Source organism: Myxocyprinus asiaticus, chromosome 39 (assembly GCF_019703515.2).
Source record: "Myxocyprinus asiaticus isolate MX2 ecotype Aquarium Trade chromosome 39, UBuf_Myxa_2, whole genome shotgun sequence".
Classification (NCBI taxonomy): domain Eukaryota; kingdom Metazoa; phylum Chordata; class Actinopteri; order Cypriniformes; family Catostomidae; genus Myxocyprinus; species Myxocyprinus asiaticus.
The window spans coordinates 22,751,984-22,779,627 of NC_059382.1; the positions used below are offsets into that span (position 1 = coordinate 22,751,984).

The 27,644-nt window shown below is 39.0% G+C and overlaps 1 protein-coding gene across 3 annotated transcripts in view; it reads right to left on the reverse strand.

Moving 5' to 3' along the window:
- Window positions 1-27,644, reverse strand: part of LOC127430233 (cell adhesion molecule 1-like) — a 334,868-nt gene that overhangs the window by 35,234 nt on the left and 271,990 nt on the right. For 2 of the 3 annotated variants that reach the window (XM_051679867.1, XM_051679869.1), the window contains one exon: window positions 21,447-21,506. The exons of the other annotated variant lie outside the window; for it this stretch is intronic. In XM_051679867.1, the coding sequence (XP_051535827.1) occupies window positions 21,447-21,506 (60 nt within the window). The remainder of the gene's footprint in view (window positions 1-21,446; window positions 21,507-27,644) is intronic. 3 annotated transcript variants of the gene reach the window in all.

Here is a 27,644-nt window from a genome sequence, read left to right on the forward strand (position 1 = left end):
GAGCGGCGCAACCCGTTAAAATAGGCAAATATAGCGGTAACGATCTATCTTAGCTCTTAAAGGGGTTCTCTATGTGCGAAGTTCCAAACATTCTTTCCTTTATCAAGTGAATTTCCCAAAATTGCTTCTCAATAGTTGCTGTCCCTGTGTGAGTGCTGAAATGTGAGCCTGTAGTGTCTCTTGTCATTGTAATTTTTTTTATAACTTGGTGCATCACTTTATAAATCATACATGCAATTTACCAAGTTGGGAAAGGTTTAAAGTAACTCTCTTAAACAAACGAATTAACTACGCATTTTTTTTATTATTATTACAGTAGATCAGTACAGTAAGATCTGTTATTTTTACACAATCAATGCTTTGTTCATCATAAGTAAGTTTTCAGTGTTCCATTTACACAAATATGTTTACCGTGTTGGCAGTGGGCCTATTGCAAGTGCACAATATAATAAATAAAACATCTCAATTCCCTCTGAATTTAATTTGTAATTCAATCATGTGGCCACTTTGGTCCTGCACACAAATTTGTTTAAGTAATTTATTGATTTATGCTATTTAAATATTTGATAAAACATTGTTTTTTCTTCTTCTTTTGTTTTCTTTAATTTATTTATTTTATACCTTAATTTTAAACTATATATTATTATATATTAGATAAAAAATAGGCCTATGTAGGTTAATTGATATAAGTAGACCTTTATAATTATATTCTATTTAAATATAAATAAAAAAAAAAATTTAAGTATCAAGGTCACATTGTATACGTCTGCATAAAGTGCATAAAGTGTAAGACATTAACCATATTAAATTGTATGAGGTGTAATTTCGTGATGTCCTGTATGTGTCTGCCTACAAGTCAGATATGACCTTACTCCAGAACACTAGATCTACAACCATTTTCAAGTACTTAAATTATGATGCCTTTGGGAAACAGACCATAATTCTAAAATGAATCGTACTGTCATTTCTATGATATAATTGGGCTTATAATGCTTTAAGGGAAACGAGGCCGACACAGACTGAAGTGACAAGCAGATTGCATCTTAATGAGGCATATATTTTCCCGGCTTTGTCTGCATGCTAAGGTATGGCATCTGCCATGCTCTGCCATACGCAAACGCTGCCCCTGGTGGGTAGACTTAAGGGGTGGTCACAGTATTCCTTGGTCTCCATTTACACCCATTCAAGCTCATCCGAACGAGAGCGACCTGAAATGCAAACTCGAGTGAAGAAATTTTGCACTACACTGCAAAGTCTGCCAAACTCTGATTTGCTAATCTGGATTACCAGAAGACGTCACACAAAGAATTTAAAGAATACATATTTCAAAGCAGCATAAGTGTTTCATTGTAGCTGGCAAGATGGTATATTCTAACATTTTGAAAATTATTCAGTAAGTTTTTTGTGATTTATATTTATTAAAATCAGAAGTTCTCACGCATGACATCATGTCCTGGTCCGTATATTATATTATATTATATTATATTATATTATATTATATTATATTATATTATATTATATTATATAGTTATAGAAAAATTGTTTCTTCCAGTAATTATTAGAAATAAATGTAACTGTTTATTTAACAATAATGTCTTTTATCATAGTGTTTATACTAGTGTTTATCATAGTGTTTATACTTTAGTGTTAGTCAGCATTCTGGTAACATTTAGGTCGGTAGTTCATCCAAAAATGAACATTCTGTCATAATTTACATACCATAATGTTGTTCCAAACCTGAATGACTTTCTTTCTTCTGTGGAACGCATCTTCTGGCCACTCATTTCCTAATAAATAAAGTGAAGACTGGGCTGTCAAGTAGTGAAAGGAACAGACTGAAATTTAAGAAGTTATTCACTAAAAATATTCCACCCAGCTGTAGCTCTCAAATCAAATATGATGTCATTTATATCAATAACGTTCAGTCACGAAATATACAAGAACCAATGGTGTTTGTCATCAGTGGTGTTAGTGCACCATTTTGGTAGTTCATCCATCAACTTCTCTAGGGGAGGATTATCAGTGAATAACAACTGACATTTGTGTCTGTTGCACGAGTTTCATGAATTACTTTGATTATAATTTTGTGACTTTTTCTTTGTTTGTAACTTTGACAGATCCAGTCCTCTTTAACTTTCGTATATATATATATATATATATATATATATGTAAAGAGTAGCAAGGATATTTTTTTACAACAAAGGCACAACATGAGGGTGAGTAAATGATGACAGAATTTTCTTTTTTGGCCAAACTATCACTTTAAACATATATGCTGTCCCATAGCAAAAACAAAGATGCTTAATGTCAACAATCTGAAACGTTCAGCTACCTATTTCAACATTTTCATCTTAATTTAACTGCATGGAAGATTCATGGAGGAGATTTCTGGGATGGGGAACTTTTCACCACCTTATAAAATATAGACCCACCCTGCAGCACATCTGATGTACAGCTCAGATGGAATACACAGTTTTATATCATTTTATTTACTGTGTTTTATCATTAGATGTTTTGAGATGCAAGTTTTTTCTATTTGTATGAAGCTCTGTATTTTTTTTTTTCCTTTCTATGTAAAGCGCCTTGAGAGACCTCTTTAAAAGTGCTATATAAAATAAAGTTTCTTATTATTATATTTCATCACTAGCCAGCAGGTCATCCATATATCCACTTGGATGGTACACTTTTTTTACCCTTTCACGGAAACCAGCTTGGCACTCACTTGCACATATCAATATTAATCACTGATCCAAGGCAGCTTCAGTCCCCCTGAAATCAAATAATGCTGAGCCAAGCCCTCATGCCAATAGACTAAACTTAAAGGAACCAGGGTCAGTTGAATAAAGCAAGTCTTGGGGGCCACCCAGGCAGACCATAAGACAGGTTCTCTGCACACAAGTAGTGACATCATGCACAAACATTTGTAGGGTAAAACAGTATCGCCGCTGGAGACAGTTATGCTAATCTAGGCAATTTAGCCCTCTATTTAATACCTCTCTCTTTAATTAGCCTTTTCTGTGCTGAAATATTTTCCATCCATGTAAAATCTGGCTGCTACGGTATGTCTACAATGGTTTAGTGCTTCAGTCAGTAAAGATCTGATTATGACCATTTTTAGTGCAACGTTAATTAAAAACTACACACTACATTGTTCCCTACCCTTAAACCTAAATCTTAACCTTCCCTTAGAAAAAATAACCTTGGTTTTACAACAGTAATCATGGTTTCACGCGAGAATGAGTGTGTGACGAGGAGGAGGGCGTGGCTGGGCCGTGAGGGTGCATGTCTGGCGCTGAACCAGATGATCAGCGGGAGAGCGAGATAAAGGGCTCTCGGCGGCTGGCAGCGATCCCTCCGTCCCCAGGCAGACGGGCCTGCTCCTTTGGCGGATGGCAGCGGTGAGGACTCTGCAACAGCGCATCCCTCCTCCCTACCAGGTTTCGGCACTACTGTAACAGTTAAGGATGGGCAAGGAGGAGGAGGGAACCAGCTGAACAGTAAGTGTAATTTTTAATGATATAAATTAACTTAAAACAACATAAAACATAAGGACACACAGACACACATGCAGTGCGGCTGCGTGCGTCTCTCTTGAACTGGTGTCTCCGGCTCCCCTTTATCTCGCTTTCCCGCTGATCATCTGATTCAGCGCCTGCACCCTTACGGCCCGGCCATGCCCTCCTCCTCGTCACAGAGTGAGATTGACAGACCCCGTCTCCATATCAAATATACTCCATATTCTCTGCACTCCCCGACATTCACCGTGACCAAATCACTGCGATGAAATCAACATTTATATTAATTTTTATCTATTATTTTAAGTGGTATTAAAGGAAATATTAAGAGTGGAAACAGGAAATCGGATGGGAAAAGAGTGACAAAACGCGGATTCGAACCACGGATTCGAAACCATCTTTACTCCTCACGCCACTGCAGTGACATCTATTGGTTAATTTATTGTATATTTCTGTGGTTCCACCAGACTATCGGGGTGCAAATAGGTGCCCTGTGTGGCAGATGCTATTTACACCGGGGTGCAAATTGACACTCTGGGAAAATATTACTGGGTTTTGTAAATAAAACACAATCTTTATACCACAGGTCTGTTGAATGCTTGATTCTGATTGGTTGGCGGACGTTCTAAGGTGTGCGATTATTTTTCAAGTAAATGCATGGCTATGAAGTAGTTCCAGGTCTTGACCGCATAACGGTTCCATATCACTTCACCAAATTATTTCCGTTATTTTAAAGAGCCCTAAAGGCTACCACAACAAAATAACCAATTAAAGAGCACCTATAATGGTTTTTAAACATGCCTAATTTTGTTTTAAAGGTCTCATACAATAGCTTTACATGCATCCAAGGTCAATAAACACTTTAATTTGCTCATAATTTGAATTGCAGCATTACCTTTTTTCCCAGTGTCAAAAACGACTCGTTCAATGAGCCGTTCTAAAGGATTAATTCTAAACTCCTCCTTTCAGAGAGCCTACTCTGCTCTGATTGGTCAGATGTACTGTTGTGACTGGTCTACCGCTTAGTGTAATGTTTGAGGGCGGGTCAAAGCTGTTCGCGAGCAGCCAATGAAGACCAGAGTTGGGTTTTTTGTTACCAAACTACATAGGTTAGTACAGGAAGTAAGTCTGGAATTACTAACGGCTCGTTTCAGGTGTTCAGAATTGGTTCTTTCTTTTGAGAGTCAATAACTCCATTTGTCGTGCACTTTGATTTTTTAAACTTTGCAGATTTTTTACATTCACAAACAGCTATATAACACACTACATGAAAGGTAATATTTGAAAAACCATAATAAGTGCTCTTTAAAACAAAGACATTGGTTAAATACATCAGATAAGAATAACAAACAATGTCTATAATATCCTAACTTTATTTCAATTTCGATTGAAAAGCGTCCTTGGGATCCCTCTCTCTCTCTCTCTCTCTCTTTCTCTCTCTCTTCCCCCCCCCCCTCTCTCTTTTGCTCTCGTCTCACCCAGCCACCCACCCAAACACCGTACATGCTACCACAGCAAAATACCCATATAAACAAAGACACTGGTTAAAGTAAATCGGTTAAGAACGTCAAACAATGTCTATAATATCCTACATTTATTTCAGTTTCGGTTGAAATGCACCCTCGTGTTCCCTCGTCTCTTCCGCACTTACACACGTGCACACGCGCATTGAGACTCGTGTCGCAACCAACAAATAGAGCTGCACCCCCTGCGACTTGATCGATACAACAATTTCTATTATCTGAAATAACTTTTAATATGTGAAACTTTTTATGGTTTAATGTATTTTTCCCTAATAAGCCTCACATAGCTAAAGTGAAAAGCAACGTTGCGCTCCCACAAACTCTCTCGGAAGCAAAGTCAGTTCACCCCCATGGCTCACTGGGATTGTAAACAGTTGTTTAGCAATGGAAAAGCTGTACAAGAATGGCGTCACTCGCTGCTGATGAGAAGTAAACTTAAACGTACATCTTGGCAATTTGAAGCAATGTTATTCCTGACGAGAGCCACTTTAAACACAGGTAATAATTCCACTCACGATCCCTCTCAGTTTCTCTCTTTTTCTCGCTCACACACACACACACACACACACACACACACACACACACACATGCACAGACACACGCACATACACACACATGCCAAAAAGCAGTGCATCCTCCGTTGCTAGTTCTAAAGTGATGTTTTCGAACTAGCAACGAAGGCTTGAGCTGTATCAGAGCAAGATACACTTGATCATTACAACAGTTTCTATATTATTCCCTAACCCTAACCATCTGTGGGAAACACCCTTGCGCTCCCCTTCACCTCTCTTAAGCTCTCACACGTGGACACATATACATATACACATTACACACACACTTACTCACGAGCGAAAAACAGAGCTGTCATGTCAGCGCACACCTGCATCTCAGTGGGGTTGAAAACAGGGGGTATTGTTGAATTGAATTATTTTTCAACAATTCAACTGTCCATCGTCAACTATTTCTTACATAGTCAACTAAATACAGTGCTATTTCAGTGCATGGTTAAACTGGATTGCGGCTGGTTAGTGAATAAGATGCAGCTTTATGCACTACCGAGGACCGTATGCAAAAATGGCACAACTGTTTAGTGAATTCACCCCAGTATAATTGCGGATTATATGCAGAATTAAACCGATGTAGTATAGACCTTATTGATGCTAGCGCCATCTTTGATTTTGTTGGGCCTCATGTATTCAGATAGAAAACAAAGGCAGGCCTAACACAGTCGTAAAAACCTAACTAAAAAACCCCACACATTCCATGTCGTAAATTTTACTGATAAAAATCGCGCCAAAATCAAACAAAGGGAGTCCAAAACAGACTACAAATCCATGAAGCCTTGCTCACTAAAGAATTGAACTCTTAACTCCTATTGGATGAGGTACACAACAGAACGTCCCTCAAACATGACATCATCAGGAGTTAAAATACCTCTGAAATGCTTCCAGAATTTACTTCCAGAGACTTCGTTCACCGAATATAGACGTAGCTTTTTTTGCTGCTCTCCGGTGCAACCTCGTGGCACAAGGAAGTAATGTCCAACTTGAAACTGTAGCCATACAATCTCCATCTCGCTGGACAAGTTGAGATTACTCTGTGTTCAACCAAACACTCTAACGGATCCGAAGGAGACCGCCGAGCAATCCGCAACTTTATCCGTTTGCCTACAGAAGTGAAGAGATTAAAGATTTCTCTTCCATCTTCAGTCAAGTCGACATTTCTGAGTTCTCCGCCAGCCCGCCGAGAATCAACAGCCGTACCGCCCACCGACAGAGCGAGGAAATGGCCTCCCGTCATCACCCGAGCCTTAAGGAACCAGGTCAAAGTTAAAGGACGGAGGAAAACACATTCTACCTGTGTCCTCATGCGATTCATGTAAGAGGTTACGTCTGGGCAGAGATAGAATATTATAGTGTGTTATTCTTGTGTTTCAAGGTTTTTGCATGTACAGTTTACAGACCGCCATGTCCACTCATTATAAATACTCAGGGTATTAATTATCACAAATTTGTTTTGCTGTATTGTGGTCCAACCAAATTGGATTGTTGTGCATTTTCGCCATCGCGGGTGAAACAGAAACTGAGTTCATCCATTAGAGTAAAATAACGCAGGACTTTTATGAGCCCCGCTTGTAAAACCGCGTCTCTGAGTGATGAACACAGCTGCTTTCTCTCCAGCTATCGTGAAATCAGCTTTAGGGCTGTCACTTAATCTCTCTCTCTCTCTCTCTCTCTCTCTCTCTCTCTCACTAACCACACTGACACACACACACACACACTGTCACACACACACCTTATGTGTTATAGGATTATTTTTATTTCCATATCTAATCATATCACTGTTTAGTTTGTAGTTGTAAGTCGGAAGTTTATTGACTGTATTAAATATTAATTGATATTACTGCATAAATAAACTTTGTTTATATTACAAAGAGAAGTTTTTTGGTTTGTTTTGGTTTTGCATACGCCTGTGTCATGCTGACGGGATGTCAGTGCTCGGATTCAAACCTTCATTCATTGTTTTTTTCCCGAAAATCGATATTCTTCGGATGTCGATTTTCCTAAGAAAACAATCTAATATTGAGACTGTTTTAATATTTGGTTACTAGTCCCTGATTCCAGGGTGGTGCCCCGTCAATGTTAATCCTTATTAATATTCTATTGATTTTTGATAATTGATAATTATCTTTGATTGAATTTGAATGATCAATAAGCTAGTGTTAATTTTAATTAATGTTTCATCGATGTTAACAATTAACGATTATCTTTGATAATTGTTGATTTAAAGGATTAAAAAAGCTAACACTGATTCTCATCAATGTTCTATTGATTTTAATAATTAATAATTATCTTTGATAATTATTAATTATTGCTAAAAACCAAACTTGCTCCTAAACATAGCACACTACATTTACTGGAGTCCCATATGAGGTTTTAATGAGTTAGATCCAATTAATTAATTTAAATATTAATTAATAACTACAGAAATAATTATTAATTATTTCTGATAATAACACTGATCTAAACAACCAGTAAAGCCCTACAATTTTTAATGGGAATGACAATGAGGCTGTGAGTGATAGACTTAAAGTCTTTTCAGTGGCACGAATGCTATAAAGCTGTATAAAGCTCCTAGATCACATCTGGTTTTCCACAACTCATGTTGTCTAGAGTTCTTTGTATACTGAATGTTCTTGGACAGATATTTTATCAATGTTTTGTCCACGGAACGATCCAAAAACACTTTAAACTGCAGTACAGCCCACTGAAGAGACTGTAAGCCTATCCCTCACAGCCTTGTTGTCATTCCCATTAAAAATCAAAGATGGCGTAGCGTGTATAAGGTCTAAAGGCAATTTAAACCACAAAAATACCTCATAATGCCATTTAGGGGGCCCTGTATAGGGTTAAGGATCTACAATGGAGTCCCGTACACCAGTCCCAGCAGGTCATCCACATATATACTTGGTGGTACATTTCACAGAAACCAGCAGCATTCGCTTGCACCTATCAATATTAATCACTGATCCAGGGCAGCTTCAATGCCCCTGAAATCAAATAATGACTAAACTCACAGCACCCAGGGTCAGGTTTAGTCAGCCATGGCCAGCCACATGCCCTTATTCATGGCCCTAAAAGATTAGACTGCGTATCAGATACCACACTGTCACTGTTTCAGATGGCTGTCGGCTTCCCTTAGCTCTCCTGTACTCAGAGCGAGTGGATTACCCTTCGTGTCTGCTTGAAAGCAAGTTCTGCTTGAATGGTAATCCGAGGTTGAGATTGTTACACCAATAAAACTTCTTACATGCTTACTCTGCATGTGGAGAAGTTTGCCTGGAAAGGAACACAGGACAGCAGCTTTTCAGAAAAACAGACATGACTTACTTAAGGCTTATGATCAGAAAAAAAAAAAAAAAAAAAAAAAATTCCTAAGCACACATGATTTCTCTTTTGCTCTGAAAGGCAGAAAATCATGATTCTACTTGCTGTGCATGACAATTTTAAGAATGGATTTAAAAGAGGAAAAAGTGTCATCTCTTAAAGGTTCCGCTATTGGGTGCAGGGCATTTCCATTTAGCCATTTATTTTGTGTTATAAATGGCAATCATCTCTAAATATCACTCCCTAAAGCTACTGAGCATTTTACCAAGACATTATGGCTTAATTGATTTTTTTTTATTTTATTTATTTATTTATTTTTATAAAAGAGTGCACCAAATCCTTCCTCACTCTTTGCAAGCTCATCAAAAATGTATTACATTTCTATATAGCACCAGTTACCAGCCATTGATTTATTTGCTGGGAATTCCTGGTCCCAAGCCTTTCCTTTGCATGTTAATAAACATGGATTGCTTCATAAAGGATTTCTAAGTGTTCAATAGTCTCAAATCATTCAAGAAAATCTAATCTAACCCTCATTTTCTGCTGATATTGATGTTACTGATTTTACTGTTTGTCCCAGAAACCAAAATGATAGACATGTAAAAACAGTAAAAAAATTATAGTAATTTTTAAATTAACACATTTTTTTCTCTTCACATTCATTAAATAAGTTCCTACAACCTAATCAAAACCCACTTGACATATTTCACAAAGTAGGCATGCAAGTTTTAGAAATGTGACTTAGTGCCAGACGGGCTGGTTTGAATATTTCTGTAACTGCTGATCTCCTGGGATTTTCACAACAGTCTCTAGAGTTTACTCAGAATGGTGCCAAAAACAAAAAACATCCAGTGAGCGGCAGTTCAGTGGATGGAAATGCCTTGTTGATGAGAGAGGTCAACAGAGAATTGCCAGATTGGTCCGAATTGACAAAGTCTACGGTAACTCAATAACTGCTCTGTACAATTGTGGTGAGAAGAATATCCTTTCAGAATTCTATTCTGAGATGCAGGTTGGCGCTGTTTCGGCGACATGTGGGGGACCTACATAATATTAGGCAGGTGTTTTTAATGTTGTGGCTGATCGGTATATATATATATATATATATATATATATATATATATATATATATATATATATATATATATATATACATATTTATGATAAAGAAAATACAAAAATGAAATATGGAAATAAAATACGGTAGAGGCTAATGTCAAATAAAAATACAAACAAGGCATTTGCCTACCCATATGCTTCAGCATACATCACCTTAATACAATTTTTTATGCAAGTACTTGCTAAAATCACTCATAGCATTTTATGCATTTAACACATGCTTAAATCACTCAAAACATTTTATGCATTTTTAACTAGGCTTTAAGGACATGTATAACAGTTTAAAACATTAAATGTCTCATTACACGTTTTCACATATAACGCGTATTACACTTATTCACTAAACTGGAAAACGCTGTAGTTTATAAATCATTAAATAAGATATGATTAATACAAAATTTACATAGTCCTCGCATGTGCATAAAATGTGGTCAAACTCCACACATGCAATCCATATGCATCCTTCAAAAATGATCAATAACAAACACTCAATTATAACATATCACTCTTCTGAACACATATTTAATGCAATTTATAAGCATCTTGTGTGAAATTTTATATTTACCTAAAGAACTCTCAAGTGATGAACAAAACCAGGAGCTCTCTTGCATAACTTATGTTCTCATGTCTCTAACATGAGAGAGTGCTGGAAAGCAGGTGTCTCAAAACTCAGGTTCTTAAAGGGGCCACGTACAATTTATGACTAGAGTTTAATTACATGACATTTCTCCACTTGGCTACAAATAAATAAAATCTTAACTAACTGTTAGGAGTGTACTTTTACAGACTGCAAGGATGCCATGCACGAAGCAGACGCGTGAGCGACGAGCTCTGCACACTTTGCTAAATTTTTTATTATTTTCACGTTATAATCTGGTGAAATTTGATACACCCAGTTACACATTTGCTCTTTGAGGCAAAACATGGCAAAGAAGTCAAAATCCTCGGGCTCTGGAGACATTAAAAGACACTTATGTGTTCAGGAAGAAAGCCCCGACAGGCCTACAGACCGGGGACTCGATTTGGATGGCGCGGCGGGAGAGGTGATCCAGCGTCAATTGTCCAACATGTCGTGATGTTGACGAAGGTTCTTGCTGATTTGGAGGATCTCGCTGTAATACGTCGATTGATTACAGCGATGAAAATAAAGTTAGTTACAAGAGTGACTGATGTTGAGAGACGAATCGATTGTCTGGAATCTTCGGAGAGGGAATTAACTGCTAATCTGCCCGCGACCAAAGTTGATTTGGAACATCTCCTTGAAAAGCTTGAAGATCTTGAGAATAGATGCCGCAGGAATAACATTCGAATTGTTGGAATTCCTGATCATGAGGAGGGCAGAGATATGGTGAAATTCCTAGACAAGCTTTTCCTGAGTCTGCTCGACATAACAGGCCACAAGCTGGAAATCGAGCAAGCTCACAGAGTCTCAGCTCACAGATTTGCTGAGGGAGATAGGCCCCGATCGATTCTGGCCAGATTTCTGAGATCATCCAATAAAGATCTTGTGTTGCGCCAGGCGAGGAGCAAAGGGAAGCTTTCTTGGAAGAACCATAATATTTTCTTGTTCCCGGACTTTGCAAGTTCGACAAGAGAGAAATGCGATCAGTTCAAGGAATGTAAGAAACTCTTACATCAGCGAAAGATCACTTTGATGTTTCTGGCCAAACTGAGAATAGAAACGAAGGACGGTCGCAAAGTATTTACATGTTCCAATCAGGCAATGTCTTTTATTGAATCAATGGGTGAGTAAACCATTGGGTGTTTCTCATGTGAGTGGGTCAGCTCGCTGTACTTACTCTGGCTTTTGAGGAAGCTGGGTGTCATTTTGGTTACTTTTTTCTTTCTGCGTTGGCTCTGCCTAGCGGCTGGAGTTTGTTTTGTGAATAACACTTTTCCTTAAAGAAACTTTTGCATTGACGAAAGATTACTTGCATTGAAGTTCCTGGCCAGTTTGAGAGTGGACACTACGGAGGATCGCAAAATATCTACATGCTCACACAAAGGATGTCTTTTATAAAGTTGACGGATTGCGAAAGTCATGGTATATACTTTTATGCGGCCTCCGAGTGAATTGACTCGACCATCCGGGGAACCGGTATGCCGGTTTTGTTTCTTTTTGTATTGGTTCTGCCTAGCGACTGGAGCTTGTTCTATTGAATAACACTCCTTTGGAACAGCTGTGGATTAATCTGTTCGTTCTTCATGCTTACTCCTCCTGCTGGCTGGAGTTTGTTTTGTTGAGTATTTTTACGGGACATTGGAATGATTACGTCATCTGCTGAACTCATAACAGCCGGCTCACTGAACATTCGTTTGTCTGTCCGATGATCTGAACGGTTTTATATCAGCTGGAATTTGTTTTGTGGAAGATCACACCTTTGAGACAGTTCTGTGAATGAATCTACACATTCTTTGTGTTCATTCTTCCTACTGGCTGGGGTTTATTTTACAAAATATTTTCTGTTATGTAATTTTGCCTCACTAATTTGTGAGGCAAAATTGAGCAATCCGATGGCAAAGTTGTCATGGGGGCTCGTAGGCATTCATGGACCTTTTGAGTTTAGAAGGATTGTCGCCGCATTTTTCTTTTTTATGTTTGTTTTGTTTGGGGGGAAGTTCGGGGTTTGATTGTTTCACTAATGGGGAATGTGGTCTGTATAATTTTGTTTTTGACACACAATTTATTTTTTCTACTATATCAAAATGTCAAATGTTAATATGAGTGTACCATCTCTCTCCACATGGAATGTAAATGGGTTGGGGCACCCCATAAAAAGAAGGAAGGTTATTACTTTTCTTAAACGTAAGAAATATGATATTGTATTTCTTCAAGAAACACATCTCTCCCCGCAGGAAGCTGAAAAATTTGGGAAGATATGGGGTGGACATATTTTTTTTTTTAGGAGTAATTATATTGATTAATAAACATCTACATTTCAATTGTTTCAAACAGACTAAAGATAAATTAGGGAGAGTCATTATTGTTTTAGCTGAAATTCAAGGGCAAAAGTTGATTTTGGCTAATATTTACGCACCTATCGCTGATGATCAAGGCTTTTTTATAGATCTTGAAGGGATGCTGCAAACTGCTGGTACCCCTCATGATATAATATTGGGAGGAGACTTTAATCTTTTGATGGACTCAGTCCTTGATCACAGTGAAGCAAAAGTGTGTAAACCCCCTAGAACAACACTGACACTTCACAGGATGTGTAAAAATCTTGGTTTTATGGATATTTGGAGATTTTGAACCCATCTGGTAGGGACTATACATTTTTTTCATCAGTCCATAAGATTTATTCTAGAATAGATTTTTTTAAATATCCAAATCCCTCATTTCATCTGTTGTTGATTGCTCAATTGGAAATGTCTTAGTCTCAGATCATGCCCTGGTGAGTTTAGAGGTGTTGCCATATACAGAGAAAAATAAATCATATAGTTGGTGCCTTAATGTGTCCCTTTTGCAAAATCCAGATTTCCAACAAATGTTAAAGACTGAAATCAATGTTTATATGGAGATTAACTGGTCCTCAGTATCCTCTGTGGGCGTGGCTTGGGAGGCACTTACGGTGGTTCTTAGGGGTCAGATCATACAGTGTGCCTCACTCATCAAAAAATCCAAAGCACGAGAACTCGTGGAGTTGGAAGAGAATACTAAAAGTGCAGAGGCAGAGCTGAAGTGCCATATGTCAGCTGATGGCCTCAGAGAATTGACCTGATTGAAATATAGATATAATACTATTTTGTTGTGGAAAGTGGAGTTTTGGTTATTCAGGGCAAGACAGTCATACTTTGAGTCGGGTGACAAAGCAGGGAAGCTTTTGGCTAGATATATAAAGCAGAGAGAGTCTCTTTCTATCATTCCCTCAGTGAAATCTGCTGGTGGTGAAATTTTTTCCTCAGCCATTGATATTAATAATGCCTTTAAAGAGTTCTATCTTGATCTTTATAGTTCCACGTCTTCATCTACTGATGAAGATATTAGAAACTTTGTGGAACCATTAGATCTTCCTAAACTGATGATTGAGCAAATAACTCTCTTGATTCTGAGATAACCTTGGAGGAGCTTGACGAGGTAATTAAGTCCCTATCTACTGGCAAGGCTCCGGGGACAGATGGTTTTGCTGCAAAAAATTTTAGATCCTATGCTACAGAACTGGCTCCACTTTTGTTAGAAGTTTATACTGAATCATTAAAGAATGGAAAGCTTCCTCCAACCATGACACAAGCCTGGATCAGTCTGATTCTTAAAATGGACAAAGATCCAAGTGAGTGTAAAAGTTACCATCCAATCTCCCTGATCCAACTAGATGTAAAAATATTGTCAAAAATTCTGGCTAACTGATTAAGTAAGGTTATGACATCTCTTGTACATATAGATCAGGTAGGGTTTATTCGGGGCCGTAGCTCTTCTGAGAACATCAGGCGTCTCATCAATATCATGTGGTCAGTAGCGAATGATCAGTCTCCGTTCGCTGCCATCTCACTTGACGCCGAAAAGGCGTTTGATATGGAAGAATGGGATTATCTTTTTAAGATTTTGGAAATGTATGGGTTCAGGAGTACATTTATTGGTTGGATTAAGTTACTTTATAGACACCCTGTAGCAGCGGTACAAACAAATGGATTAATTTCAGATTATTTTACTCTGGATAGGGGCACTCGGCAGGGTTGCCCTCTTTCCCCTTTATTGTTCTGTCTTGCCCTGGAACCATTAGCAGCCGCGATAAGAAAGGAGGATGATTTTCCAGGGGTGGTTGTGGGAGGTGTGGCGCATAAACTTCTGCTTTATGCAGATTATATTATATTATTTGTCTCTGAACCTACTAGATCTATGCCTTGCCTCCACAGAATTATTCATTCCTTTTCCAAGTTCTCAGGATACAAAGTCAATTGGTGTAAATCCAAACCTTTGGCTCTGACAGCCTACTGTCCAGTAATGGCTTTCCAGCCAGGCGCCTTCCAGTGGCCCAAACAAGGCATTAAGTATTTGGGGATTTTATTCCCAGCAAATTTGTCTGATTTAGTTAGTTAATTTTGACCCTTTAATAAAAAGGTTTTTGAGTGATGTGGGCTTCATTACATTTATCGATGACTGGGAAGGTTAATGTTATTAAAATGAAATGTATTCCAAAATTTAACTACCTGCTACAGTCTCTGCCTGTAGATGTCCTCCTCTCTTATTTCAAGCAATTTGATAGCATAGCAAAGTCCTTCATTTGGAATGGTAAACATCCCAGATTGCATTTTAATAAGTTACATAGACCAATAGACAAAGGTGAGCTAGGCCTACCCAAGATTTTGTTTTATTATTATGCGTTTGGCCTCAGGCATTTGGCTCATTGGTCACTTCCACCTGAAAGAGCCCCTCCCTGGTTTTCTATTGAACAGGAAGTCCTTGCCCCTATTTTGCCACTGCAAAGCCTTTCTATCAAAGTAACCAGAGAAGTTAAATCACACCCCGTTATTTCACATTTGCATGTGATTTGGACAAGAGTGGCCAGAGTATTTAATTCGGACATTTATTTAAATGTTGCCTCAAGCATATGGCTGAACCCCAAATTATGTATCAACAAGTCCCCTTTCTGCTGGTCAGAGTGGATTGTAAGGGGGGTTACTACACTCAGCGACCTGTATGAGAGTGGAGTGTTGAGATCTTTTGAGAATTTGTTTCATCATTTTGGGATTCACAGATCTCAGTTCTATAAGTATTTACAGCTGCGCCACATGCTCTGTACTGTTTTTTGGAGTAGCACACACCCCCCTAAAGCGGCAGGTGCTTTGGGAGAGGTGATTGCTGCTTTTGGAAAAGGTCATGAGGCATCAGTGTATTACTCCCTGCTAATTCAGATTCTGGGGGATGGAGCCTTGACTTCTCTCAAGAGAGTATGGGAAAAATATTTGAATTTGGTATTGGAGGATGGAGTGTGGACTAAGATTCTGAAAAATGTCAAGTCTGTATCTAGAGATGCAAGGGTTCGCCTTATGCAATTTAAGATTTTACATAGATTTTATTGGACCCCCTCTAGATTATATAGGCTTGGTCTTAAAGTCACACCAACCTGCTGGCGATGCCAATTAGAAGTTGGAGACACTACCCATGTCTTTTGGGGGTGTGTTAAGATCCAGGAGTTTTGGTTGAGGGTTCAGAGTTATTTGTGTGATGTTTTGAACATTCAGGTTTTGCTTTGTCCCAGACTTTGTATTTTGGGTGATGGGGCGGTCATGAATTTAGGGGATAGTCACATTAAAAATTGGATTCTGACCAGTCTCATGATTGGCAGGCAAGTAATTTTAAGGGGTTGGAAGTCAAGTGGAGCACCCTCTTTTTTGGAGTGGTGTGTGGAAATGGGGAGGGCAGCTGCATTTGAGGAAGCAGTAAGTAGAAGGCTGGGGTTTAGGGACTTATTTGTTAAAAAATGGGGCAAATATTTAGTTATTTGGGGGGACTCTCACATAACACACACACACAATCAAAAAAAAAAAAAAAAAAAATATATATATATATATATATATATATATATATATATATATATATATATATATATATATATATATATTTTTTTTTTTTTTTTTTTGCCACTATATATATATATATATATATATATATATATATATCGTATAGGTATCATGGGTGGGATTGTATTAGTGGAGTTTAAATGTAAAATGTTGATTCTTTATAAAGCTAGCTTTGTTGTGCTAAGTAGCATTAAGGCGTATCCTGCTTTTTTCATTGAATGGCTCATTATCATCGCGTATATATTTGACTTGAATGCTGATGAGGAAGCAGCAGCGGAAGTGGTAGCCCTCATGTAAAGACCTCCTCGTGTGAAGACCTACTTGTGTAAAGACCAACGAGTCTACCTGTGCGAGTCCACCGACAAGGCGCCACTCAACATAGCACTTAAGTATCTTGTTATTGTGTCTCTTTTCTTATTTTCCTTCTATATACTAACATGTCTACTTCACGAATAACACATGCCTTCAGGCACATCCCTGTTATCTGTTACAGACCGTTTACACAATATCGATGCATGACCAAACGCAACCCACACAACCTACGGCCACTTTGCACCTCAGCACCTGCTCCGCTCTCTTTCTCAGTGGGACTCTGGAACTGCCAGTCAGCTGTGAACAAAGCTGACTTCATTCCAGCCTTTGCCACGCAGTCCACCCTCAGCATCCTGGCACTGACAGAAACATGGATATGTCCAGAGGATACAGCAACACCTGCTGCTCTCTCCAACAACTTCTCCTTATCTCACACCCCTCGACACACCGGTAGGGGTGGGGGAACAGGTTTGCGCATTCATAACAACTGGAATTTTTCACCACACTCTTCAATATGTAACAATACTAGTTTTGAATTCCATGCTATAACTACAATGCAACCCACAAAAATACATTTTGTTGTCATCTATATTGGATGTCCTGCTGTCCTCCTTGCCGGAGGATGGTAGGCCACTTGTGGTTCTTGGTGATTCAACATACACCAAGACAAGCCCCAGGCCACTGAACTGAATACTCTCCTGGCCTCATTTGACTTGGAAAAACTACACAACACAGCAACTCACAGATTGGGCAACAAGCTGGACCTCATCTTTACACATAACTGTACCAACTCAAATATTCTTGTTACTCCTTTACATGTCTCTGATCACTACTTTGTTCAATTCAACATGACCCTCCCATCTACATTAAAACAGACTCCACCTTTGGTTTCCTTTCGCTGTAACCTCCGTTCCCTTTCACCCTCTCGCCTTTCCACTGCTGTCTCTGCCTCTCTTCCTACACAAAATGTATTTATCACAATGTAAACACTGCCACAGACACACTAAGCTCTACTTTAACAACCTGTCTAGACAACATCTGTCCTATCTCCTCTAGGCCAGCACGTGCTACACCACCCAGCCCCTGGCTGTCTGACGTCCTTCGTGACCATCGGACTGACCTCAGGGCAGCTGAGAGGAGATGGCGGAAATCTAAAGATCCAGCAGATCTAGGTAAATATCTGTCCCTGCTTGCAACTTTTTCAGATAACGTTAAATCTGCAAAAACCTCCTATTACCAGAACAAGATCAACAGAACCACAGACACTCGCAGCTTGTTTAGAACATTCAATACACTTCTCTGCCCTCCCCCTCCACCACCAGGCACATCACTGACAGCAGATGTCTTCGCCACATTTTTTACTAATAAGGTTGCAACCATCAGCAAAACATTCTCAGCACCACACCCTTTCAAACACCTGTCTCCTGTATGCAACTCTTCTGTCTCAATGTTCTCTACTCAGACTGACACTGAGGTCTCTAAACTCCTCCTCTCCAACCACCCCACCACCTGTTCTATTGACCCCATTCCTTCTCATCTTCTCCAGGCCATTTCTCCATCCATCCTACCTGCACTCACACACATAATTAACACACCTCTACTTACAGGCACTTTTCCCACTACATTTAAGCAGGCTCGAGTAACCCCGCTGCTTAAGAAACCCACACTTAATCCCACACAAATAGAAAACTACAGACCAGTCTCTCTCATCCCATTCATGGCAAAAACACTTGAAAGGGCAGTTTTCAATCAAATCTCTGCCTATCTCTCACAGAACAAGCTGCTGGATGACAATCAGTCAGGCTTCAAAAGTGGACACTCCACCGAGACTGCCCTGCTGTCTGTCACTGAGTCGCTGAGACAGGCGAAAGCTGAATCCAGATCATCCGTCCTGATTCTGCTGGACCTTTCTGCAGCCTTTAACACAGTCAACCATCAGATCTTACTCTCTACCCTCTCCTCGCTGGGCATCACAGGAACTGTGCTTGACTGGTTTAATTCCTATCTCTCATGTAGGTCCTTCAAGGTAGCCTGGAGAGTTGAGGTATCCAAGCCACATCAGGTTACTTACTGGGGTACCTCAGGGATCAGTGCTTGGGCCACTTCTCTTCTCTGCTACGCTGATGACACACAAATCTACTTGTCTTTCCAGCCCAACGACACCACAGTGACTGCTCAAATTTCTGCCTGCCTGGCGGACATCTCGGCCTGGATCAAGGAGCACCAACTGCAACTCAACCCAGCCAAGACTGAACTCCTTGTCTTTCCAGCCAACCCTGCTGTTGAACACAACATCACCGTGCAGCTGGGTGCAACTACAGTAATGCCTTCCAAATCGGTCAGAAATCTAGGGGTAACCATCGACAACAGACTAAATTTCACAGACCACATCTCAAAGACCGCAAGATCATGTAGATTTACACTGTACAATATCAGGAAGATAAGACCCTTCCTCTCTGAACATGCCACACAACTGCTTGTCCAGTCACTTGTCATAACTAGACTGGACTACTGTAATGCTCTCATTGCAGGCCTCCCTGCATATGCAATTAGACCCCTGCAAATGATCCAGAATGCAGCAGCACGTCTGGTCTTTAATGAACCAAAGAGAGCACATGTTACACCACTCCTTGTCTCTCTCCACTGGCTGCCGGTTGATGCACGTATCAAATTCAAGGCTCTGATGCTGGCATACAGAACAGTCACTGGGTCTGCTCCAGCATACCTAAAATCATTTATGCAGAGCTACGCACCCACTAGAAGCCTGCGGTCGGCTAAGGAACGTCGCCTTGTTGTACCAACACAAAGAGGCACCAAAACACTTTCCCGGACTTTCAGCTTCATCGTACCACGTTGGTGGAACGACCTTCCCAAGTCCATCCATGAAGCTGACTCACTCTATGTCTTCAAAAAAACGACTGAAAACACATATTTTCCATGAGCACTTAACCAGTCATTAAAAAAAAAAAAAAAACATTCCTGTTGCACTTTTTTGTTTTGAATACTATTATGATGCTAGTGATACTTTGTAATACAGCACTTTTCATACCACTGTCTCCTAAGATGATTTGCTTAAGTTTTCCTCTTTGTAAGTCGCTTTGGATAAAAGCATCTGCCAAATGAATAAATGTAAATGTAAAATGTAAATATATGTTTTGAGTTTTTTTTACTGTCATGTGCATATGAATCAATAAAAATGTTAATAAAAAAAAGAAAAAAAAAAGAAAAAAAAAAAGGAGTGTACTTCTACAGTTTGTACACCAGCCAAAGAATCTTAGCATGTGAAAAATTGTTGCATGTATTCATATTTTATATCTAGGTTTTCTGAGACCACACTCCACCCTGTAATGTAATTTAAGAAATGTTAGTAACACTTTACAACAAGGTTTCATTTATTAACATTAGTTAATGCATTAGGTATCATAAACTAACAATGAACAATATTTTTAAACAGCATTTATTCATCTTTGTTCATGTTAATTGATAAAAACAAAATTGTTCATTGTTAGTTCATATCATTAACATTAACAAAGATTAACAAATGCTGTACTGTACTGTATTGTTCATTGTTATTAATGTTAACAAATGTAGTTAACTAACGTTAATAAATGGAACCTTATTGTATAGTGTTATCAGAATTTCTTTTGTCCACAATCAGCTCCCAAAAGACTACGACAGTCATAAAATTTCAACCTAACACTTCAAGGTTTAGTATACCCTTTGAGCTATTAAAATGTCTTGTTATGGCTGAAGTGTTTAATTTCTATGCCACAAGCATCCTGAAACAACAGTTTTCAAACACCAACCCACACTGACTGCTATTGGTTAAACAAAAACCTTGTCCTGCCCCAAACTGAGATTGGTTGAGCCAATTTTGCGCAATATTTAGATAGCGCCACAACTACAACGTTAAACTTTTTGTGGAAATCACAATACAAATGGCGTACTTGTCTCTGCATATTAAGCTGTGATAAGAGCAAGTATTTTAACAACAAAACAAAAAAATTACACACTTCAGCTTCAAGATCAGAAAAAAAGACTATCAGGAAATTGAAAATGACAACCAACAAAACATTTCTGAATAAAAAACATGGTGAATCACTGTCAATATGCCCATTTCAGGGATGAGCTGTTGTCATTCTTATGGAAGCACGAGAACATTTGTAATCATAATGTGAGGCATGGACATGCCGAGGCGCCACACCAGATACTGATAAGATTCTCTCTCCAAAATGAATCTCAACTGTGAAAGATCAGGCGAGTGACAGAAAAGGATTTGACAAGCACAACCTGACAAGTGACAATGACAGCACAGCACCACAAGGCTGCAGAGTCCACTATCAGCATCAAGATTTTATTAGGGTGGCCCACCTGCCTCAGTGAAAGACTGTGCACTTTACCCTCTTCCTGCTGTCTTTTTTAGCTTGCGGACAGTGGCATGCATCAGTACCACACTTACGCTCTCATGCGGATGCACACACGCAGCAGGACACAAGAGACAGTGAACATGAAAAAAATGTGAGCTAGAAATGGAAATGGTACCCTGAAGCTGAGATGGGGTACTGTACCTTGGGAAACGTCAGGGTGGATGGTGGTAGTGATGGATGGGGGGGTTGTGGTGAGAACATCTAGATGGAGAAAATGGAAACACACACATAAGAGGTATTAAATGAAGGAGAGAAGTCACTAAAGTCATAATGAAAGGATTACATGTTAGTATGATAGAGATATTTGAATGAAGCTGTTCCTTTTTTACCAAGTCAGACAATAGCTCATTAATGTCCTTGATAGAAGCAGAAATGGTCTGTTATTTTGCTTTTTTTTAAAACATTTATTATATATTTTTTTTAATAAATGTCATCTCTTGACAGTGGAGCATTGTTCTACAAAATTTTATTATTGAAACAGCTGAAGGCAAATTGGCCAGCTACATATATTTGATCAAATGTAATGTAAGGAACATGAAAATTACATGAATTTGAATTAAATAGCATGGCTCCCTTCTAATAACAGTAGGGTCTTCAACAGGGGGTCCAGCAATTATTACTGTACAGCAGGGGGTCTGCCAATTATTTGTTTAATATCAGATTAACTTTTGTGAAAAAAAAAAAATGTATTAAACAAATATTCAAAATTAGGCTAACTTTAACTGAAGTTAAAGTTAAGAATGTAAAGTTCATCCAAAGGTTTCATTGTCCCTCCCACATTCAAATGTATTAAGTAAAATTAAAATGCAACGTACAAGGATATGACTCTGTACATCAAAAAGTATTATTTTTAATGGCTTTGCAATGTAAGCATCACAGTATTTAGATAAATTAATGTGGTATACACTTATACAAGTTATTATAGGCTAAGCTTAAAAAATGCAACTCTTATTTCTTTATATATATATTTTTTATTATTGTATACAATAATTGATTGAAGACCCCTGCAATAGAATATGATGGCTTTGGTAATATAGAATTACGTAGATGTCTAGGCAGAAATCCTGAATTTACCTAGACATAACGCTTCCTAATAGCCTAAATTCAAGAAGTATGATTGAACAAAAAACTTTAACTTTGCTAAAGTAGCCCAGCCAGGGACCAAAATTAACAATTGCAAAGCACCAAATGAGTAAAAATTAGCTTTGGTGAGTAAATAGTGCATGATTAATTTCTAAAGGCCAGTAACTTTATTATGTACTACAACAATTAAACCTTTGCATATAAGTGGTGTGAATGATTCAAATGGAAGACTTTTAAACAATCTACTAAAAAAATAAATATTTTATGTGTAAATAACTCAAAATATTGAGTACAAAATTAAGGCTATGGGGAATACCCCAATGCCTTGCGCTTGAATTTACAGTATGTTTCCTTGGTCTAAGGGAACATATGGGGGAATTTAAATAGTTGTTACTAAGAATTTTTAGCGCTTTTGTAGTATTATTTATGACGTTTTGTTGCAAATAGTTGTTTCATATAATGTCACCATTAGGGTGATCTGTGTCCCCTTTTGTCAGGTTGGACCCTGTTAACATTATATGCAGATGTATATGCATTTCTGTGGAGAAATAAGTCTATTTAATGATTAATCAGCTATAATCTTCATTATTTAAGCTGTGTTATTGTATGACCTAAATTTGAGTCCATTCAATTAACATTATTAAGTTGAAACAACAAAATGTAAAGAGCAAGTTTACTTAATCAGTTGAGAAGAGTCAACTTATTAGGGTTTTCAGTGCACCAAAACAAAGATATGAGAAAAAAAAATCACAATGTGTCTTTACGTTGACGTTGATATTTGACAATATTTATAGCTGGTAATTTTACCCAGTTCACCCGCATTTGGCAGGTGTAGCAAAACGTACATTTTGGACCCTTTTTTGAGCCCCGTCCACTTACAGCAACAGGACAGCACCAAAATGTTAAACCACTCCACATGATTCAAATCTTTCAGCCAGCTTCCCAATCATTCGGCATGCAAGGAAATGAGAGAACGGAAAATTACATTATGAGAACCATTTATTAATAAACACACAGGGCCATATTCTATACACCCTTCACACATAATCATCGGAAGAAAGGAGTGCCGACAAATGCGAGTGAGCTATTGTACTGTGGCTGTGCGATGTGACTATCATTTCACTTTTTACCACAGATACTTGGGCGCCTTGCTGTGGAACAGACACAGCAGGCAAAATTGGCTGGCTGTCTCCATCACTTTATTGTCTGTGCTCCATCAAAAGATCTCAGTAGGGGCCCAAACACTTCCCAACTAATGATAAAACATCAAGGATAGGATAATGTCTCTGAATGTAGATACTGGGAGACTCGTGGGCTGATGAAAATATTTCAGAGATTTTGTGCACTGTGACCGATTGCAGACAGGCTTTGGAAATGTCATAGTTCCCATGGTTGAAATTGTGCATGCAGGGGATATGGCCAACACAAAGGTCTGAATAGGATGTGGCATGCATAATACTAAAGCAAACAAGAATTTTCCATGGGCAATTTGCAGGCTGGGTGACTCTTGGCTCAATGTTATGAGCGGCGAGATGTGAATGTGTTTGGACGTGCAATATTTCCATTTGTATGTGAGGGGCGTAAATATGAAATTCCAATCACACAGTGAGAAAATGGACGATGCGAGTACTTATCACAAGTAGGATTGTCCTGACAACACTTGCAAAACATGTCCTCATAAAACCCATTGGCTCTATTTCACTGTCTCTCAGCAATGCGGAATGTGTTGAATCTCTGGGTAATGGTTCAGATTTGAGCTGAGCCGGCATGAGTCGGGCTGGCCTCCCTTTCTTTTGTGTTATTTATTGTGCAAGAATCACTCCAAAAAGCTTGTTGCTGGTAAAAAACCTGTAATCCTACACTGTAATGATTAGAATTCTAATGATAACAATAAGATTTATTGAATAACCTCTTTGATATTTAAATGGAGGTCAAATTCATGACAGAAGCAGCTCAGTAACTGATTTTGAAGGACAGATTTTTTTTCCTCTGCCAATAAATAAGTGAGACTTTTAGCACTTGACTTCTGTGTTAAAGTAAATGGAGGGAAATTAATTTATTTGGACTAGTCTTCACCAGTTCATCAATCAGTACCAGCCAACTCTTCTACAGATAATGTGCATTAGAAAACTAAGGGAAATGTTGGTTTTGTTAGATTAATATTGGAAAGGTATATTGATCTGCTATGTTGGTAAATGATAGAAATCAGGGAGTAGCAATAGAAACTAGATTTGTATACTTTCTGGCAAAAATTTGAGTGGCTAGGGTGTTCTAGATAGTTGTCAAACATTGCTATGTATTTGCAAATGTGTTCTGAGTGGTTGTTAGGGCACTGCTGGTGGTTACTTACTGGACCAAGTCAAAAGAGCCCACCCCAAGTCTCTATTGCTGCATCCAAAACCAGGAAAATGCTGCCTTCGGAGGCTGTATATGTAGGTAGGAAGGGATCAAGGCACGCCTGAGACCAACAGATGTAGATGTTGCGTCATTGACTGATAAGGCAGCGAGGCAACAAGACAGCTACCTTTGGTATCGGATACAGCCTATCCCTAGAAATAGCTTGGGTCCCTCCTTTAATGCCTTTTTTTGCCTGTTTTATTGTGCGCCAGGTGAAAACTGCAATTCATGTAATTTAGAAAAGAAATAGCACAACCTCTCCTTAACAAGCCATGCAATTTGAGGTTTCATTCCTGTCTGTCGCACAAATGGTGAATGATGAGTTGTGCTATGTTTTGAAAAACCCTAACACTTAGGATGAGGAATAGTAATAGTTCTGCTTGTCTTAGGGGCCGTTTACACGACAATGTTTTCAACTAAAAATGAAAAACTTTTTATGCATTTTGGCTGTTCGTTTACATGACAACGGCGTTTTGGAGCCTGAAAATGCAAACTTTTGAAAATGGGTTTCAAAGTGCACGTTTTTGAAAACTATGCTGTTATCATCTCCGTGTAAACATACAAAAACGTGAATTTGTGAAAACGATGATGTCACACGCACGCGTATTACGTGTTCAGTCTATAGTGTGGCGGAATGATCCGCCCCTCTGGCTCATCATTGTCGCTCTGCCTCTTAGGGCTGCCCTTCAGCCAGCTCACGTGGGAGTTGGGCAGGAGAGCGAAAAGAGGTGCATAATTAATAAGACTCATTTGGTCAGCGGTGAATGAAGCACACCTCATGGGGATAATGCTTCATTCGCCGCTGTCTTTAAAATGCAGTGCGCACCTCTTCTTGGGGAGCCGGCTTCAAATCTCCATGTGTGCACACACTGGCATCCTCACACGCCCAGGACCAGAGCTGGGAGGGATCAGATAAGTGGACGCGCTGCCGGTGAACAGCACATGTTGCCACCGACGGGCTAAATGCCAGGCCGCCTTCCCCTCACCCTTGCTGGGAAGACAGGCCGCCAGTGGTGCCGCCGCCCCACGCACTGTGGACTTTGGAGTGGATCCAGCCCATGCCTGGGCTTTCCTATGGACACTACCCAGCCCCTTTCACGGAGCCCCATTCACCGCGAGGATGCCAGATTCCCCCTTTTATTATGAACACTATTCCCCCTTGGACACTTTATTACCCCTTTTTGGACATTTACGTTTATTATTGTTTCCAATAAATGCCTCTCCAAGGCTTGATGCCACACCCACTGTGTCTGTCTCTTGCTCACCCTGCCACAATAGGCATGCGCGCGAGTACTTCAAAACAACGCGCGAGACATTCAAAACTACAATGGCGGAATACAGGACTGTGTTTGTGCTGCTCAAGATTTTGAGTTTATTGACGCTGCTCCAGCAAAGTGTAGATTTGCTGCATCACAACTACGACCAGCGATCACATCTTCATTGTTTGTATTCACCGCTCTGTGGAAGAATGCTTATGTGCGCAGGCGCGTAGTGTTTCTTTACAAAGTGACATTGCCAACAACTGGACTGGCTTGCATAATACAGTGTTTTTAGTCGTTTTCGCGGATACGTGTGAACGGGGAACGTTTTGACAACGTTGTCGTCTGTACGCGGAACTTTTCAAAAACGCAAAGGAAAAAATTTTCAGTTCTTAGTACATCGTTGTCGTGTAAACGTACCCTTAGCAATCACAATTATTAAATGTTGACGTGCCAGTACTAGCAAAATAACTAATGTAAAATTCAATCTTCTGTATTACAACAACTACTGTATAAAAATATTAAAATGCTTTCCTTGTGGTACCCAGCCCTGGTAAAAGAAAGTGGTACACCATCAAAAATCCTGAGAGTGTATGATAAATGATCTGTGTCAGTCTATGAAAAGCCTTAGGTTAATGCAATTGGTTCCCTTTATACAGTATATCAATGCTATCCACAATGTCAAATGTACTATGCTGTCACAGAGAAATGAAAGCAGTTGAGAAGCTTCCCATACAGCTAAATATACAGACTACACAGATTCCACACTGCATATTAGCAGTCATGACAGACACTTTGGCTTCTTATCAAACTGTACAGATTAGCTCAAATCATTCAGAGTTTAAGACATTGAAGGGAAAAACAGATAAGACAGTATTTGGCGCACTGTGACTGCACTTACATCTGCGTTTTAACAAGAGCGAATGTTACATGGGATTAGCTGAGAACATCTCCCAAAGGAGCCTGAATATGAAGGTTAATGCTGTACATGGTCTGTGTCGATACTTATTTTTTTCCCGCAGGCCTTTGCACAGAACATCAAGTGACTGTAATTGAAAAACACACAGTTCCCAATGGGGGAAATGTTGGAAAGTTGCGGTAAATAACATCCCTGCCAACCTAGATGTACCACAGTGATAACATGTAATGGTTCAGGTTTAAAGACTTAAGTAAAATCAGTCAAGAGAGTATAGAACACATGAAAAGAAAATGCTGTGAAATAGCCTTAATTTCATAGTTGGGTTCATTGCTATTTTGGTAAAATCATCTGCTCTGAATGTCTACAACCAAAAGGCGCCATTTCCGGTAAAAGTCAAAGATCTCTGCGAGAATCAACATCATAGAACTCTCTCACAAAAGCTGAAATCTACACCTGAATATCACCACGTGTGATAAATTGCAAATCGCCTTTGCATTGTTTTACAAAGCTGAAATCTTCACCTGAATATCACCACAGTGTGATAAATTGCAAATCACCTTGCTGTCCCCCCTTCTCTCTCCCCCTTCTCCCCTTCAACAGTTCTGGACCAACACAAAGGCAAAAGATTTATATGTAAAAATATAACAAATACCATGAAAACAAAGAATGCAACTGTATGTG